General features: G+C 35.0%; 1 protein-coding gene across 3 annotated transcripts in view; it reads left to right on the forward strand.

Annotated features, from left to right (window-relative positions):
* Positions 1-12,772, forward strand: part of NAB1 (NGFI-A binding protein 1) — a gene marked incomplete at its 5' end in the record, with an annotated part of 37,115 nt that extends 24,343 nt beyond the window's left edge. Inside the window, 4 exons of one of the 3 annotated variants that reach the window (XM_084253207.1) lie at positions 6,774-6,863; positions 8,459-8,621; positions 10,067-10,183; positions 12,504-12,772. In XM_084253207.1, the coding sequence (XP_084109333.1) occupies positions 6,774-6,863; positions 8,459-8,621; positions 10,067-10,183; positions 12,504-12,592 (459 nt within the window). In that variant the 3' untranslated portion in view covers positions 12,593-12,772. The remainder of the gene's footprint in view (positions 1-6,773; positions 6,864-8,458; positions 8,622-10,066; positions 10,184-12,503) is intronic. The other 2 variants (XM_084253208.1, XM_084253209.1) reach the window with 2 other exon arrangements.
* Between the last annotated feature and the right edge of the window lie 2,655 nt (positions 12,773-15,427).

Below are 15,427 nucleotides of genomic sequence, written 5' to 3' on the forward strand. Positions count from 1 at the left end.
AACATGAAAACAACAGCGACATTAAACTTTATTTCTTTAATTCTTAGAATATATGAGATTAAAAAAAGACATCCGATCATTTGGGGAGGCTTTTGGGAAAACCCATTTATTGGAATGAAACCTTTAGGGAAAGCAGCTCATCAGTCCTGTATGATAGTAAATGAGGTCTGGAAAATATTTCCCAATCTAGGTGAATATTTGTACACCAAGAATATAAAGACTTAACTAAAATGAAAATGGATTATGTTTATTTTCACTTTTGCTTTTTATCAGAGACACCCCCCCCCCAAATCTAGCTTTATGGCATTTGTAAGAACTCCTTATTATTGCATCTATAATGTGCCTATCCCTCCTATATATTTGAAATTCATTATTATAAACTTTCTTGTTTATTCTTTATGTAGGCTTTATGATTTTACAGCCAAGGAGAAACCCAGCCAGACTCAGTAAACTTGTCCAAGTTGCCACATTGCTATCTATTAACAAAGCTGGGGCCTAAGGTCTATGTCTGACTCCTAAACGTAAAGCAATACTCCCATCCTGGTGCTAATGAGCATTCACAAAACTCCTTAGGTATGGAAAACACTACTGGGATTATACCTTTCCTCCTACTTGTATAGTATGAAGTCTTCCTCAGGACTGGGTGTCTTTGTAGAAGGGGGAAGAGAGGGGCAGTTGTCATTTTCTAATCTACTGAAGTTTAGCCAGTAAGTTTTGAATGGCAAATTACAAAATGTTTAAATATAAGACATTATTATTCGATATACTAATAGCTTAGAATGAGGAAAATCTGTTGGGGAGATAAAGAGTAAGTTTTAAAAATAAGCCTGACTTTCTTGTACTCTACCTGTGAGAAAGTTTTCGAGACAGTTTGACAGCTAGGTAAAGGAAATGAACAATCAAGAGCCAAAGTCGCTGTCACTCTTGTCATCCCCTCAATTTTTTTAAACATTAGTTTTAACTGGATTCAACTGATATGCTTTCATTTTGATTAAGAACATTATCATGTTCCAAAACAAACCCTGCCATTACCTCTAGTGTTATATTTTAATAGAGAGGAAGGCTAGGTGAAACAGCCACCACAACTGTGATGGTAACTTTGTGGACTGTTACCTATTCATGTCTCATCTGTAAGTTTTCTTTGTTCACTTAAATGGCTGGAGACTAGCAAAGAGATGGGAGGTGACAGCATTCTTGATCCTGTGTGGGCTGGGAGTGCAAAGCAATCAGAAATAACTGGATGAAAGAAATGAAGTTTGTTAATAGAGACCAGAACGTCAGAGAATTGGGGCTTGAAGAAGAAAAGACTTACAAGGAAACATCTGCTAGCAGTTCCAACAGGGTGGGAGTGAGAGATTGAGGAGCGGGGAGGGAAGAGGGTCAGAATATCCTCCCACGCTGTTACTAAGCTTGTTGAAAAGAAAGCTGGTTTAATTTGATGTAGACTTTTCCCCTTGGATCAGAAAAACAGAAGCTTTACAATCTGCTATTCATATAGAAAGTGTGAGTAGAGAAAAGGAAAATGCACATGTGCAGCTGACAACATCTGCTGGAGCAAACCATTTTAAAGGGCTAAGCTGTGGCTTGAAGCAGCTAGCTGATACTTGGCAGAAAGGATGAAGAGTTACTGGGGTGGATACCAATGGGAGAAGAGTAATTAGGTCATGAATAGCATTCTACCCTAAATCTTTTATTTTCTTAGTGCTCAGATCCAGAGTCAAACCAGTTAGGAAACACTGTGATTAATGACAGCAGCCAAGAATATGACATGAAGATAAATTGCTCATAGCATGGTACAGCTGGTTCCTAGGAAAAAACCTTGAGAGACATATACAAAGGTCCTGCACCAAACATAATGTGGAAGAAAGCAGCTTCTTGGGAATGTTCTCACTCTTATTTCTCAGTCACATATTTTGGGTACCTCGAACCCACTTTCTATGTCACGAAGTGATAGCTGCCCAGTCCTGCAGCTTTTCATCCAGGGTGAGCTGTCAAAGACTATGAGAGAAAATCATAATGACTAGTATAACCAGATGCAGAGACCACTGGTTACTTAGATATTGTGATTTATTACTTATTGTGTGCTTTTATTTCTCATTAATGATGAAGCAGTGTCCATATTCCAGAAACTTTCACATGCAGAGTTTGAAACTTTACCTTCCAGCTTTTCAATATTTTCATAGTTAAGTAATCCTGACAATGGTGGCACCATTTATTTGTATAGCAAAGTGTTTTTTCCCCAAGATTTATCATTTGCGTTCCTTCATTTAACACTCAGAGATCTCCATTAGGACAGGTAAAGGAAATGGTTTCATCGCCCTTAAAAATTGGCAACTCTAGAAATAATGAGGTTAACTTTCCTGTCTGAGACCTCACATCTACTTCTGAAAATGAGAATATTAGATCCCCACTTTCTCCTTTGGTAATCCCCTTCAAAAACTATATTGAGATACTGGAGGTTCCAGATGGGCACACTGGATTCAAGGCTTGTTGATGAATTGGAACTCTCCAGTCTGGTTCTTCAGCCCTGATCTTGCCCTAGGCTCCAGAATCTGAGTACCTGTGTACTGAGCTTATCAACACGGACATCTCACCACCAGGTCTGTCTGGAAATGTCTCCAACTAAATTCATCAGCTTTCTACTCCCTCCTCAGACCTCTTGGTCCTGATTCCTTGTTTTAGTGACTGTTATCACCAAATTCCCTGTTGCCAAAGCCATAGCTCAAGAATTCATGTATTTCTTTGGTATCTGCTGCTGTCCAGGGCCAGGCCACTGTTTTCTGCCTTCACCATAGCTTTCTAACCATGTCACTGAGACCAACTTTGAACCTTGCCCCCCAACATATTATCTCCATTGCATTCAGACTGGGCTTTCTGTAAAATGCAGATCTGATTTATTAGCCTCTTCCCTAAAACCTTCAGTGGCTTCTCTTTGTATTTAAGATAAAATCTTAAATTCTTAATCTGATTTCTAAGTCCTCACAGGATCTGGTCCTGTGTATTCTTTTCTTAACACTCCTCTTTCTCAATAAATTTCCTATGTTAGCTACATTACTTTCCAACCTCTCAAGTATATCTTATTTTTGCCTCTAGGCCTTTATATAAGCTCCTCTCTTTCCATGGAGAACCCTTATTTCAAGTCTCAGTGTACTCTTTGGGAAGTTTTCTTAATGTCATGTTCTCTGCTGTGCTCTGGATCTCTTTGTCCATTTACCTCTCTAGACTGCATTTGTTAGGAAGGCAGGATACTCATTGTTTCCTTAATTATGTATTGGCTATAAAGTGTAGTACCTGTTAGGCGAACAAGGTATTTTTGTTTCCCGATTTCCATTGTTCTTCATTTCCCCACCACTATAGTCAGTATTCTCTTGCTGGTTTTAATCTAAATGTCTAGTTTACTCGTTTGCTAAGATACTTTGTAAATATCTGTAAGGTTTATTTTATTCTTCCAATCATAGAAATAAGTAAGTCACCTACAGCATTTATCTGTTTTACTCTGATTAAATCTAGTGGCTTTTGGGCAAGCTTAATAATGAACATTTATTGGGGAATTTCTGTGTGCCAAGCACTGTGTTTAGTGTTTCTCATGAATTTCTTGCTTCCTTGGAATGGTTCTAAAGTTAGCTGGGAACTGTTGTCATGCCTGTTTTACAGAGTAGGAAAAAGAGAGATAAAATAGTCTGTCCAGTATCACAGCAAATTAATAGTAGAAGTGAATTGTGAACTTAGCTCAAATCACAGAGTTGAAGTCAGATCAGCTTAAGAAAAACAGAGCTGGGGGCCACCCTGGTGGCGCAAGGGGTTAGGATACAACCTGTGAAGCTATCAGCAGCCACTGCAGCACGAGTTCTATCCCCAGCCAGAGAAGAGACCCACATGGCACAGCAGACCTCTCCTGACTTGCCCACTGCTCTCTTCAGCAGTGTATTCAGTCAATCTGACTGTTCTGTTCCCTACTCTGTCTCTGATGAATCCTCTCACCCTTCACACCTCTGGCCTATACCCCAGTTCTTGTATGCATAAGTAAATAAATCTTCATGAAAAAGAAAAACAGAGCTATAAGAAAAATGCTTCTATTTTCTGTTGAATTGTATTAAGGTAGCAGTAATGCTAGGGTTTTATGGTTTGAGCATAGACTTAGAGGCCAGTGTCTGTAGTTATAAAATGAGGGAAAATCAGGGTGGTTTGTTATGGGAATTAAATGAGGTAATTTACATAAACTATCAAGCATTGTCAGGAACTGGTATATTGTAGATACCTGCAAAATGATAGCTGCTTATACTGTTGTTTTCTAAGTCATCTACTAGCTTACCTCATTGAACTAGAACTTAAAAGGAGAGTTTGCTAAAGAGAACATTGGGCTTTTTGGGCTAAACACTTAAAAGAAAAATGGAAAGACTAAGAAAAATAACACTTTATTCAGATTTAGATTGTATATGCTTGTATAAAACTCATTGTAGTTCCCTTAATGGTTATATTCCATGCATTTCTCTAAGCCCAGGGTCCTCAGTCTTGTAAGAACCTAGGAAGGTGGTCAGTTTCACTACTTTAAAAGTGCCCATTGTATATTAACTCACCATAAAGCTACATAAGACTAAGTTGTCAATTTTGTTTGCTCTTTACTAATTATTTCATGTCTTTGAATTTAAAAAATAGCAAATTATTTAGGAAATGAATTTTGGTAGGTGAAGCATTTGAAAACATGCCATCTAAAGTAGAGAAGTAATTTTTTTTAAAGATTTGTTTGTTTATGCATACAAGAACTGGGTACTGGCCAGAGGTATGGGGGGTGGTGAGAGGATTCACCAGAGACAGAGTGGGGAACAGATTAGGTGGATTAACTGAAATACACTGCTGAGGGGAGCAGTGGGTGAGACAGGAGAGGTCTGTTGCACCTTGTGGGTTAGCTCCCTGGCCAGCCAGGGATCGAACTTGTGCAGTGCTGCAGTGGCTGTGGATAGCTTCATAGTGCTATGACTTAACCCCTTGCATGACCAGGGAGGCCCTGAGAAATAATTTTTTTTAAAGATACTGATGGAGAAAAATTTTTAAACCAGTTTTTTCAAACACAGTAGTAGAATACATTGTTATTACATCTTTCTTCTGCTGTGCTGTTGTAAGAACATTGATTTTTAATGATGCACCCTGTGCTACAGATACAGAGCTTATCAACAAGGGGAGAAATGTTTGGAGGGTAATGACAGTTTCTGCAAGGAATCCACTAGTAGTTTAGTAAAGTAACTCCACTAGTAAAGTTACCAAAACCATACCATCATGGTTATCTAACATATTTGTCGATGTCAACTTCATGTGGAGTAATAAATGGTGGAAAAAATAAACCTTGAAAAAAAGTAATAGGTGGATAGGCACTAATATATCTATTTTTAAAGATTTATTTATTTATACAAGAACTGGGATACAGGTCAGAGGCACGGGAGGGTGAGAGAATTCATCAGAGACAAAGTGGGGAGCAGAACAGGCAGACGGACCAAAGACACTGCTGAGGGGAGCAGCGGGCGAGGCAGGAGACGTCTGCTGTGCCATATGGGTTGCTCCCTGGCCGGCTGAGAATAGAAGCCGCACTGCAGAGACTGCAGATAGCTTCACAGCGGGGCGCTCAACCCGCTGAGCCACCAGGGAGGCCCAACACTAATATATCTAAATTATAAAATGGGAATAATTTAAGTTGAAGTGTTCTCCAGGAAGTAGAGTATCCCAAATAGTCTCTCTTTAATTTAAAAATTTAGCAGATATAGATGTTATTATTTAGCAGTTATTAGATGCTAAAGGCACCTCTTTATCTCATTTGGTCTTCACAACTACCCTAATAGATGAATTCTCTTACTTTTATTTTTTATGTAAGGAATCACAAGTCAGCTGGGATTATTAGGTAGCACTTTAAAGAAAATTAACTTTGGATCTTGACCTCATTACATACAACAATTCATAAATTCTAGATGGGTTAGAGAGTAAAATTTGAAGAACAAATAGCAAAATAAAACCTTTAGAAAATCTAGAGGGTAGTTTTGAGTTCTTACCAAATATCTCTAATATCTTTCTAAACCTTATGGTCATAGACGATATTGCAAAATTAAAGTATAAGTATATACAGCTACCATATGCAAAATTTGAAATCTGTTTGAATATTAATACAAAAATATAAATTGATGAAATTAAGAAAACAAGATCATGCAGTTTCGGCAAGGTAACTGTCATGTTGCTTACTTACGCGTTATCGCTAAACCAGTAAAGGCCCTTGGGGAAAATATGTGAAAGACACAAACGTGTTCATCCCTTTGCAATTATTTTATTTCTGGGATTCTGTGTATTGGATAACCCACACTGTGGGAAATGGTATTTCCACTAAAATATTTTGTAATGTTTTTTCTTAATACCAAAAATAAGGAAAAGAATTAAATATCCAGTAAAAAGATAGTGGTTAAATAGTTGAACCACTAGATAAAATGTTACATGAAATGTTAGATAACTGTTATCAATGATCATGAAGTCTGCATTCCAATGTAAAACACTGGAAGTATGATCTTTTAATTCTGCATTAGCCTTTTTACTGAGGCTTCAACCATAGAAATAAGGTAATTGTACCATAAAAGGCAATAATGAAAGACATAAAAGACAATTATTTCCATAACAGGAAATAATGCACATTAAAATCTTAATTGTAATTAAGGTGTTTGACTTTATTTTCTAATTTTTTGGTAGTGTGATTATTTAATTTATAAACTCTAAGTAAAAGCGTATTCTTTGACCAACAGGATGGGTTTCCAGATTTTCAGGACTCTGTGCAAACTCTCTTCCAGCAGGCTAAAGCTAAGAGTGAAGAACTCGCTGCTCTTAGTGCTCAGGTAACCAGTTAGTATTTCATAATGTCTGTAGGTTTAAAAATAAATGGCTGCTTCAACTGGCATCAGTTTTTAAATATTCAAGAACTAAATTTATCTCTGGTTGTTTTAAAAATATCTGAACCACAGATATATCAATAAGATAGCAATAACAACTTGGTTTGATTTGGTTTATTTATGAGAAGAGTCTGATATAGTACAGCTTCTTTCTTCTTTATAGTTTTATAGGAAGTAAGCAGATTCTGTAATTATGAAAACTCAAACAAGTAATTTGTTAGCAGAAAAACAGCCATGTTGATTATAACTGTGTAATACAACTCTGAGATAAAACTGTCCTGGTTCTCAATAAAATATTAATTGTCAGCATTGTGACTGTTGTTAAATCATTTCAGTTCATGTATAATGAAAAATAAATTATGTAGCTTCATTCAGGTACTTTTGCTATCAAGGTAATTGTGTACACTGAAATTAACATTTTTAAAAATCATTTTTGCAAGCATCACCTTTAAGAAAGCACCGTAAGTTTTATGTTGTTGATTGTCTCCTTAGCGATTGCTTGTGGTCAAATTTAGTAGTGTCAACTTTTGTTTCATCGTGTTCAGAGAATACAGACTACATTTACTCTTCAAAAATCTTTCTGAAATGGTAACAATTAATTAGTAACAAGTTAAGTGAATTGACGTGATGGTTCCTTTGTTCTGGTGTAGTTTATTCAGAAAATTAAGCTTATATTCTATTCTATGAGTTAATTTCACATATTGATATTTACTATTGTGAATCAGAATTTCTTGTAATGAATTTCTTATACTACTCTTTTATATAGCATGGTAGTGATTCATATCTGCATTCTGACTATTATCTCCTTGGCAAAATAACACAAATACACTGCTTTGAATATCCATATAAGTAATGTAGAGCAGTGCATAAAGATGGGATTTAAAAACACATGCAGTGATAAATGAATATGTCAGCCAACTAATTGTGTATTTTAAAACATGTCTTTTTATGATTGGTTGGCAAATACTGCAGTTTCATTTCGTGATGAAGGTGAAGATCCTCCTTGGCACTGATGTTTTTCTGCATAATTTGCATTGTTTAGTTTTAGTGGGAGGTGTGTTTGTCTTGTTCTTCTAGACAGCCGTTTTACACCTTTTCTCCCCCAAACATACTGTCATCATATCAGAGTCTGTGTAGTGCCAAATCCTAAAATAAAAATGCCAAGATTTCACCCTATGTGCTAGAAGCACTTTATAGCAGATGTTGCTGTTGCTCTGAGGTTCCTTTTTTAAAAAAAAAAAGTCTTTTAAAGCACTCAGTACCTTGGAAAACAAAGGTTATTTTGCTTTTGAGCTGAAATTAAATACTCTTCATAGGATGAAACAGAATGGTTTTTTCTTTTGTATAAAATCCAGCATTTTTTGTTTTAACATGATGATATAGACATCTATGCATATTTATGGAACGTGTATAACACATGAAGTGTGAACTAATTTTAATGAATACTAAATATATTGCTGGAGTCTGAAATTGGCATCTTTAAACCATTAAAAAATCTAGAATATTTTAGTTACTGATTTTATTTTTGCTTTACTTACTAGCAGCCTGAAAAGGTGATGGCAAAGCAGATGGAGTTCCTTTGCACCCAAACTGGTTATGAGAGACTGCAGCATGCTGAAAGAAGACTGTCTGCAGGACTTTACAGGCAGAGCTCGGAAGAGCACAGCCCTAATGGCTTGACTTCTGATAACTCTGATGGTCAAGGTACATATCTTTACAATGACTGCATCTTCTCAGCCTACTACTATGTGTACTTCAAAGAGAAAAAAAAAAACTGATTTTTAAATCTCATATTTTGTAGAGATTATTTCATAAGTTCCCTATCAAAATTAATTTTCAAATTATACTTTTTTTCTAAGGAAAGAATTCATCCTGCAGATTTAATTTGAGAAACTTTTCTTTTAACCTTGTTACTCCTAAACAGTAGCTGGTGCCTGTTATTGGCATGCCTTCTGTAAAGGCTCGCTAGGAATGGGAGATGGAAATAGTACAGGTCATTTTCCCCAAAGGAATGGATTCCATGGGAAATACTGTTTTACATCCTTGCTAGTGTTTTGACAGTCTAGGATTTCCCCCCTACATTGTAGTCACCATAGCACTCCCACCACTGAAATGCCAGTGGTCTTCCACCAAAGTCCATTGTAGTGACCCTCACCCCAACAGCTTTCCTTCTCCATACCCCCCTCCTCCACTGAAAGCTACAGATCAACATTGCATATTTTTTTAGACTTCAAAAACAGATTTGTATGTGAAATTTGTAACATTTGGTTCCTAAGAGAATATGGTAACTGCTTCTGAAGTATTATGACAGAATAGCGATTTGAGGAGACAATTTAAGAATGGAGAGACTCAAAAAAGTTTTGACTTCTTTCAGGGTTTACATTGGCCTACAGTCTCTATGAAAACATTTTGTGATGTATACTTAGAAATTTTTTCTCTTAAACTTTTTAAAATTTTAAAAGAAACAACATCTCTTTTTTCTAAAATATTTATAGACACTTTCTAATTGAGGTCTTGTTTAACTCCTCCACTCATGCTTAACAGTTCAGACTCAATCAAAGGCATTAACGAAAGATTTGATGAGTCTCTAAGTTTTGACACCAGAATAATTTAGTGTGGGGCAGCAGTCTACTAAGTGAGGTGGATTTATGTCTATGGCAGAATATAGTTTGGTATATAAAGCAGTTTTTCCCCATATCTGTGCTAACTCTATTTTTCCATGGAATTGTCAGAGGATTTTTTTGCTTGTTGTTTTTAAATAATAGGCATTTGACTTGAAGCCATCTTTGTCTCTCTAGTGTTTGTTATTATGTGGTTAATGACATGCCTTGGGGAAATGGTTGCACTAGTAAGAAAGCCTTACAGAGGGGCCTGTATTATATGCCAAAGTTGGAGAGCTTACTGGAAACTCCGTCTTTTGTTTAATTCATGTTTAGCTCTTTAAAAAATGTCCTGGAAGAATTTCCTCCTAAATTAAAATAATAAAAAAAAAAATATTTTCCAACCATCATTTAAATTATTCAATGTGTATTTATCCTCATCACTCCTTTGTAAGGAATGATTAGACAGTGTATGAAAATTTATTTTGAGAGAAAACATGGGTGTTTTTAATGTTGTTCATATTTGGTTTTATTTTTCCTTTTCATTAGGAGAAAGACCTTTGAATCTCCGAATGTCTAACTTACAGAACAGACAACCCCATCATTTTGTGGTAGATGGGGAGCTGAATAGACTGTACTCCAGTGAGGCAAAGTCCCACTCATCAGGTGAGGATGTAGGATAGGATAAGAGAGTGACACTTGAATAAAGTATCTTTAAATTTTCTTCTCTTGCCTCCCCACAGCCCCTCTGCCCCCAAGAAAAAGAAAATTCTGTACCAACAATGTTACTAGTCAGTTTTTCTCCCCTTGGAAATGCTAGATTGGTCTAATAATAACCAGGCATTTTGAGAACATGATATTCCAGAGAACTGACAGGAAAAACTTGTGAAGGTTGAGATTATTTCGATTAACTTGCCCAAAATGGTGGCTTTTACAAAAAATTTTAAACAAAATTATCTAGTTTGACTTGTATAATTGCTTTTTTCTGGCCTTCATAATTTGAAATTGATGGGTTACATGTTTGCCCTCATGCTATGAAAATGTCACATACCAAAATCTAAACTCTTTATGCGTGTGCATTTTGAGGATGGTACTAATATTTCGCAAATAAACTGAACTCCACAAAAGGAGAAGCTGTCCCTTATTATAGTTAGATGTTTATGTTTTTACTCAAGTAAAATGAATTAGACAAACTATGAGATAAGCACCATTACATGACTAAGAAAGTCACTAAAACAGAGCCTGGTGATTCTCCCCTGGAAATGGCATCATATTTAAGGATAATGCTCCACAGCAACAATAGTCTTAGTATCTTTTAGTCTTTGATTTGAAGAAACTCTGGTAATCACTTGACCAAGTCACTAATTTTATAGATGAGAAAACTGAGACCAGAAATATTCTAAGTCTGTGAGAAAAGTAGTTTTACAAGTATTAGAATTAAATCTGATTTTATACTTTTTATTTATAAAGAGTGAATTACAAAGAGTTATCAAGACAGTTTGTGTCTTTCAGTTTCATGCTTCTACTAGAAGATGCTAAAAAGGCCAAAGTCCGAAATATGCTGTGCCTTGACTTAGTATGCTATTGTATACATAATTCTAGCCACTTTAAAAATACCAAAGAGAGGCTGGGAAATTGTACTAAAGATCACATCCTGGTCACATTTTCTACAACATGAAAAAGGGTTTTGGTGTTTGGTTGTTTTTTTTTTTTTTTTTTTAAACTATTTTGATAATAAACCCAGCATTTTCTATCAGTTCACAGAATTGATAGTCCTTTGAAAAGCTCTATAAATGAAGTACATTGGTCATTTGTGTTCCATCATGGGACCACACTTTGTAGCTCAGTTACATAGTAGTGTAGTTGAAGTAGGATTGTATGTAGAACAGAGGAAATCCTGAGAGTCCCTTTTTTCTTTTCTTTTTCTAAATTGCATAGAAATAATATAGATTCCATGCAGCACAAAATTGGGCCCAGATCTCAGCACTGAAATTTGACTGAGTTACTTAACTGCCTCAATGCTCATTTGCTTCATCTTCATCTGTAAAATAGAAATTTCTAAATTATATAGTAGTTGGTAGTTATGAAGATTAAACAAGTTGACATGTGTGAATGTAGGACAACTGATAAACGAAAATAAATAGTAGTTATTAATTTTCCTAAGCAGAATTTAAAATCCCACTTCTATATAAAGAGGGTGAATTCATAGATTGAACTGCCTAATTTTAGACAAGTAGTATCAATTACCTTTCTAAAATCCTTTTCAAAGTGTGTGTGTGTGTGCACCTGCAAACAAATGCACGTGTTGTGTGTGTGTCCTCCAGTACTAGTATTTCATATAATCATTGCATTTTCTTGTCATTCTGCAGTGTTTGTGAGGTTAAAATAACTACACATGTAATTCCAAGGGATGATTTCCAATGAAAGTAAAGTCTTCATTTTTTCATACCTGTTTCTCCCACATTAATATTTAATGACTGGAGAAACCTTTAAAATAGTTCCATGTTTTACCTGGAAAAACATGGAAGATGTTTTTCTATTTCTTTATTGATAGTATTTTAGGCAGTAATTCTGTGTAGATAAAGCTCCAGTTTTGTTTCATATTTTGTATATATTTTATATTTTATATTTTGTTGGACCAAACATTAAACACTACTTTATATGCAAAGTAGTTCACATGCATTTCATGATTTAACTTTCACCCCATATGTGATACTATGTCCACTTTAGTTGAAGACACTAAAGGTTTTGAGAGGGCTGTAACTTACCCGCAGATGAATACAGGTGGTAACTGGCAGAGATGGAATTTAAATCCATAATCCAGGCTCTTAATCATAACTTGAATATAAAATCTTTATATGGAATTATAGAATTGTGAGTAATTAGTACTGTTAGTTGTGGAGTATGGGAGTTTTATAAGTGAGTTTCTTTTTTTGTAAATCATTGATTTAAATAGTAATACAATTTGTGTTTCCATTTTATGCAGAGAGCCTTGGCATTTTAAAAGACTACCCTCACTCAGCTTTTACTTTGGAAAAGAAAGTCATCAAAACAGAGCCTGAAGATTCAAGATAGCTGTTATTCGCCCACTATTCTCTGGAAATGGCATCAGATTTAAGGATAATGCTCCATCATAGATATAAGCCTTAATAACCAATGTTGCCTCATTCAGCTCAAACAGATTTCATAGCCAAAGCGTAAGGACTGATAAAATAATCTGTGGAAACCAGGAAAACAAAACAGCAGCCACAAAATAGAAGAGTGAGAGATTGTTGCAATCTATAACAGAAATATTGATCCATTCACATTCCTGTGTAAATCGTTCCATGTGGAAAGGCTTACAAATTAATATTGTAAGCATTCATTATTTAAGAATGTACAATGTATTTGTGTAATTTATAGAAGTTAAAAGCTCGATGTTGAGACCTGTTTGGTCCAGACGCAGATACAATTTATTTTACTTGAAATTTTGTTGTCTACTTTCCTGTATTTAGCGTGAATATACGTCAGCGTTTAGAATCTTTGCAGTCATAAAAAAGAAAGTTTAAGTAATGTAGTTATCGGCAAGGTTGCAATGACTGGAAAAATGAATAGCAAATAACTCAATTTATACCAAGGAAAATGTGGATTTGATATTTGATAAAACTGAATTTATAGGAAATGTGTCTTTTTTAATAGTAAAATGTTTTTACTGACTTAATCAGTGAAGACATTTACACAATTAAATAGTGGAGTAAAGTTAAAAAGATGAGCAATAGAGCAGAAGATCTCTGCTGCTGTTGATATGGGTTGTTGTAGGATAGCTCCGCAAAAGTAACAAAACAAGGAAAATATTACGTGGACAGAGAACTTGAAACAAATGGATTGATGTGTAAAAGTTTTGACTTTAACATTGCTACTTCAGAATGTGTTAAATAGGTTAAGACATAGTAAGTTAACCCTAAATGTGATAAGGATGGTGACTGTTAAAAAAGGCTATAATATTTAATAGAGTAAGAACCATTTTATATCCAGAAATTCCTCTCCACGTACTGGAGTCAGAGAACTAAATAGTTCTCCCTGGGGAATATCTTCCCACCTGAACCATCGCAAGTGTGGACAATCACTACATCCACATTTGTAGGCATATTTCTGTGGCGGTTTAGTTCACACCTGTAGTCATTATTTATTTTACAATTTAATTTTTGTACACCTTCCAGATTTGTGAATGCAGGTTTTTTTTTTTTTTTTTTTGGAATTCATGTTAACTTGAAAGTATGTTTTTAATTCCCCCTATTTAATCATAGCCTGCGTGCATATAAATGAGGGTGTGCTTAAATGTTAGAAATGTACTTGTTTACAAGAATTTTACATGGGAATTCACAGTGGAGAAAAAAAAGCAAATACTACTTCTGTCAACATACATTTTTGCTGTTGGAGAAGATATTTGAGACCTTTACCTACTTTTCTCCAGATTAATTTAAACCCAGATATTGCCAGGAACAGCATATTGACTTGGAAAATGAGGGGGGTTTTTTGTTTGTGTTCAGTTCTGCTCTAGTTTATAACTGTAAAAATATTAAGTCAAACCTATTATACTACAATTCATCAGCCAAATACTAGATGAAATGTCTGCACTGTAGTCTCTGATCACTGTCACTTATATAATTGCTTTTTCATTTTGATTTGTAGAATAGCTTTACAGTAGAAACATCAGTAAACAACTTTTATACTATTAAAAGGCTTTTCCCCTTCCTAAATTAAATGTTTTAATTGTATTATAGTGTTTTGCCCACTGAAGAAGCTTTTTATGGACCTTGCAACGTTGTTGCTTGTTTGAGGTTGTTTATTGTGGTTGTTTTGTTCACTGTGTGTAGAAATAGTATGAGTACGATTTAAATAGATTGTTCAGTTTTTAATATTAGCCATAGAACTGGTTAGTATATCAGTAGTTTCATGAAACGTTTCTTGTATTCTAATCTATTTTGAGAAATTTTGTGGGTTTTTTTAAATTGTGTCTTACAGTTCAAGTTTGTAGATTTTAAGAAGCAACAGTTTTTAAAGATATGGTAATCTGCCAATTAATATTTATCCATCTTTCATGACCCCACAAACTGCATCTTTAAATCCATAAATAAGTTTCCTTAGGTATCATACTTTTCTGGTCTTTCAAACTTAGTGATGGGGGAAAGAAAGCACAAGAAAAATTTCAGTAGAATACAGTTTTTATTTTGTAAACACTAATGTATTAAACTTGCTATACATTGAAGCAAATAATATATATTTTTATTTGAATTGTATATATGATTGGATGTTATAACTAGTTGATTTTTTTCATTGTGTTAGAGGTATTTTCACTGAACAAGGTCAATTGGTTACCTCAGTATTACAGCCAATATAGTCCAAGGGACCATTCTCCCCAAGTCTGTGTTGTACTTTATTATGTGAAGTCTGCGTTTCTGTGATTCTTTAAGCTGTTGGTGAGGTGGGACGAGTACACTTGCTTTCTGTGGCAATAAAAGATTTTCTGTGCCTCACACATTTATGTTTATAGAACTTTCTGCATAACACTTTCCACAGTAGGTAACACTAGCCTACTCTGCCTCCCCTCTGTGTCTGAATTGGACTTGGGTGTCAGGGTCCAGAGTCTTATGTCAAAACTTAACACTACCATCAGCTACCTTCATTTCTAGAAAGTTATTTGGCAGGCAGATAAGGTGCTCAGTTGATTTTGTTTTGTCTGAGAAGAAGTTTGGGTTACATTATTTTTCTTATGAAAAGTTTCAAGATGTTTAAAATCTACCCACCATATCTAACCAACTAAATTAAGAAGGAGGGGGGCATTAGGGTTTTATGAAACACTAGTAATTGTAAAGTTAATGTGACTTGTTCTAAGTATTACAAGCTAATTATCTGAAATTGTGTTAATGT

Source organism: Talpa europaea (genome assembly GCF_964194135.1).
Source record: "Talpa europaea genome assembly, chromosome: 1".
NCBI lineage: Eukaryota > Metazoa > Chordata > Mammalia > Eulipotyphla > Talpidae > Talpa > Talpa europaea.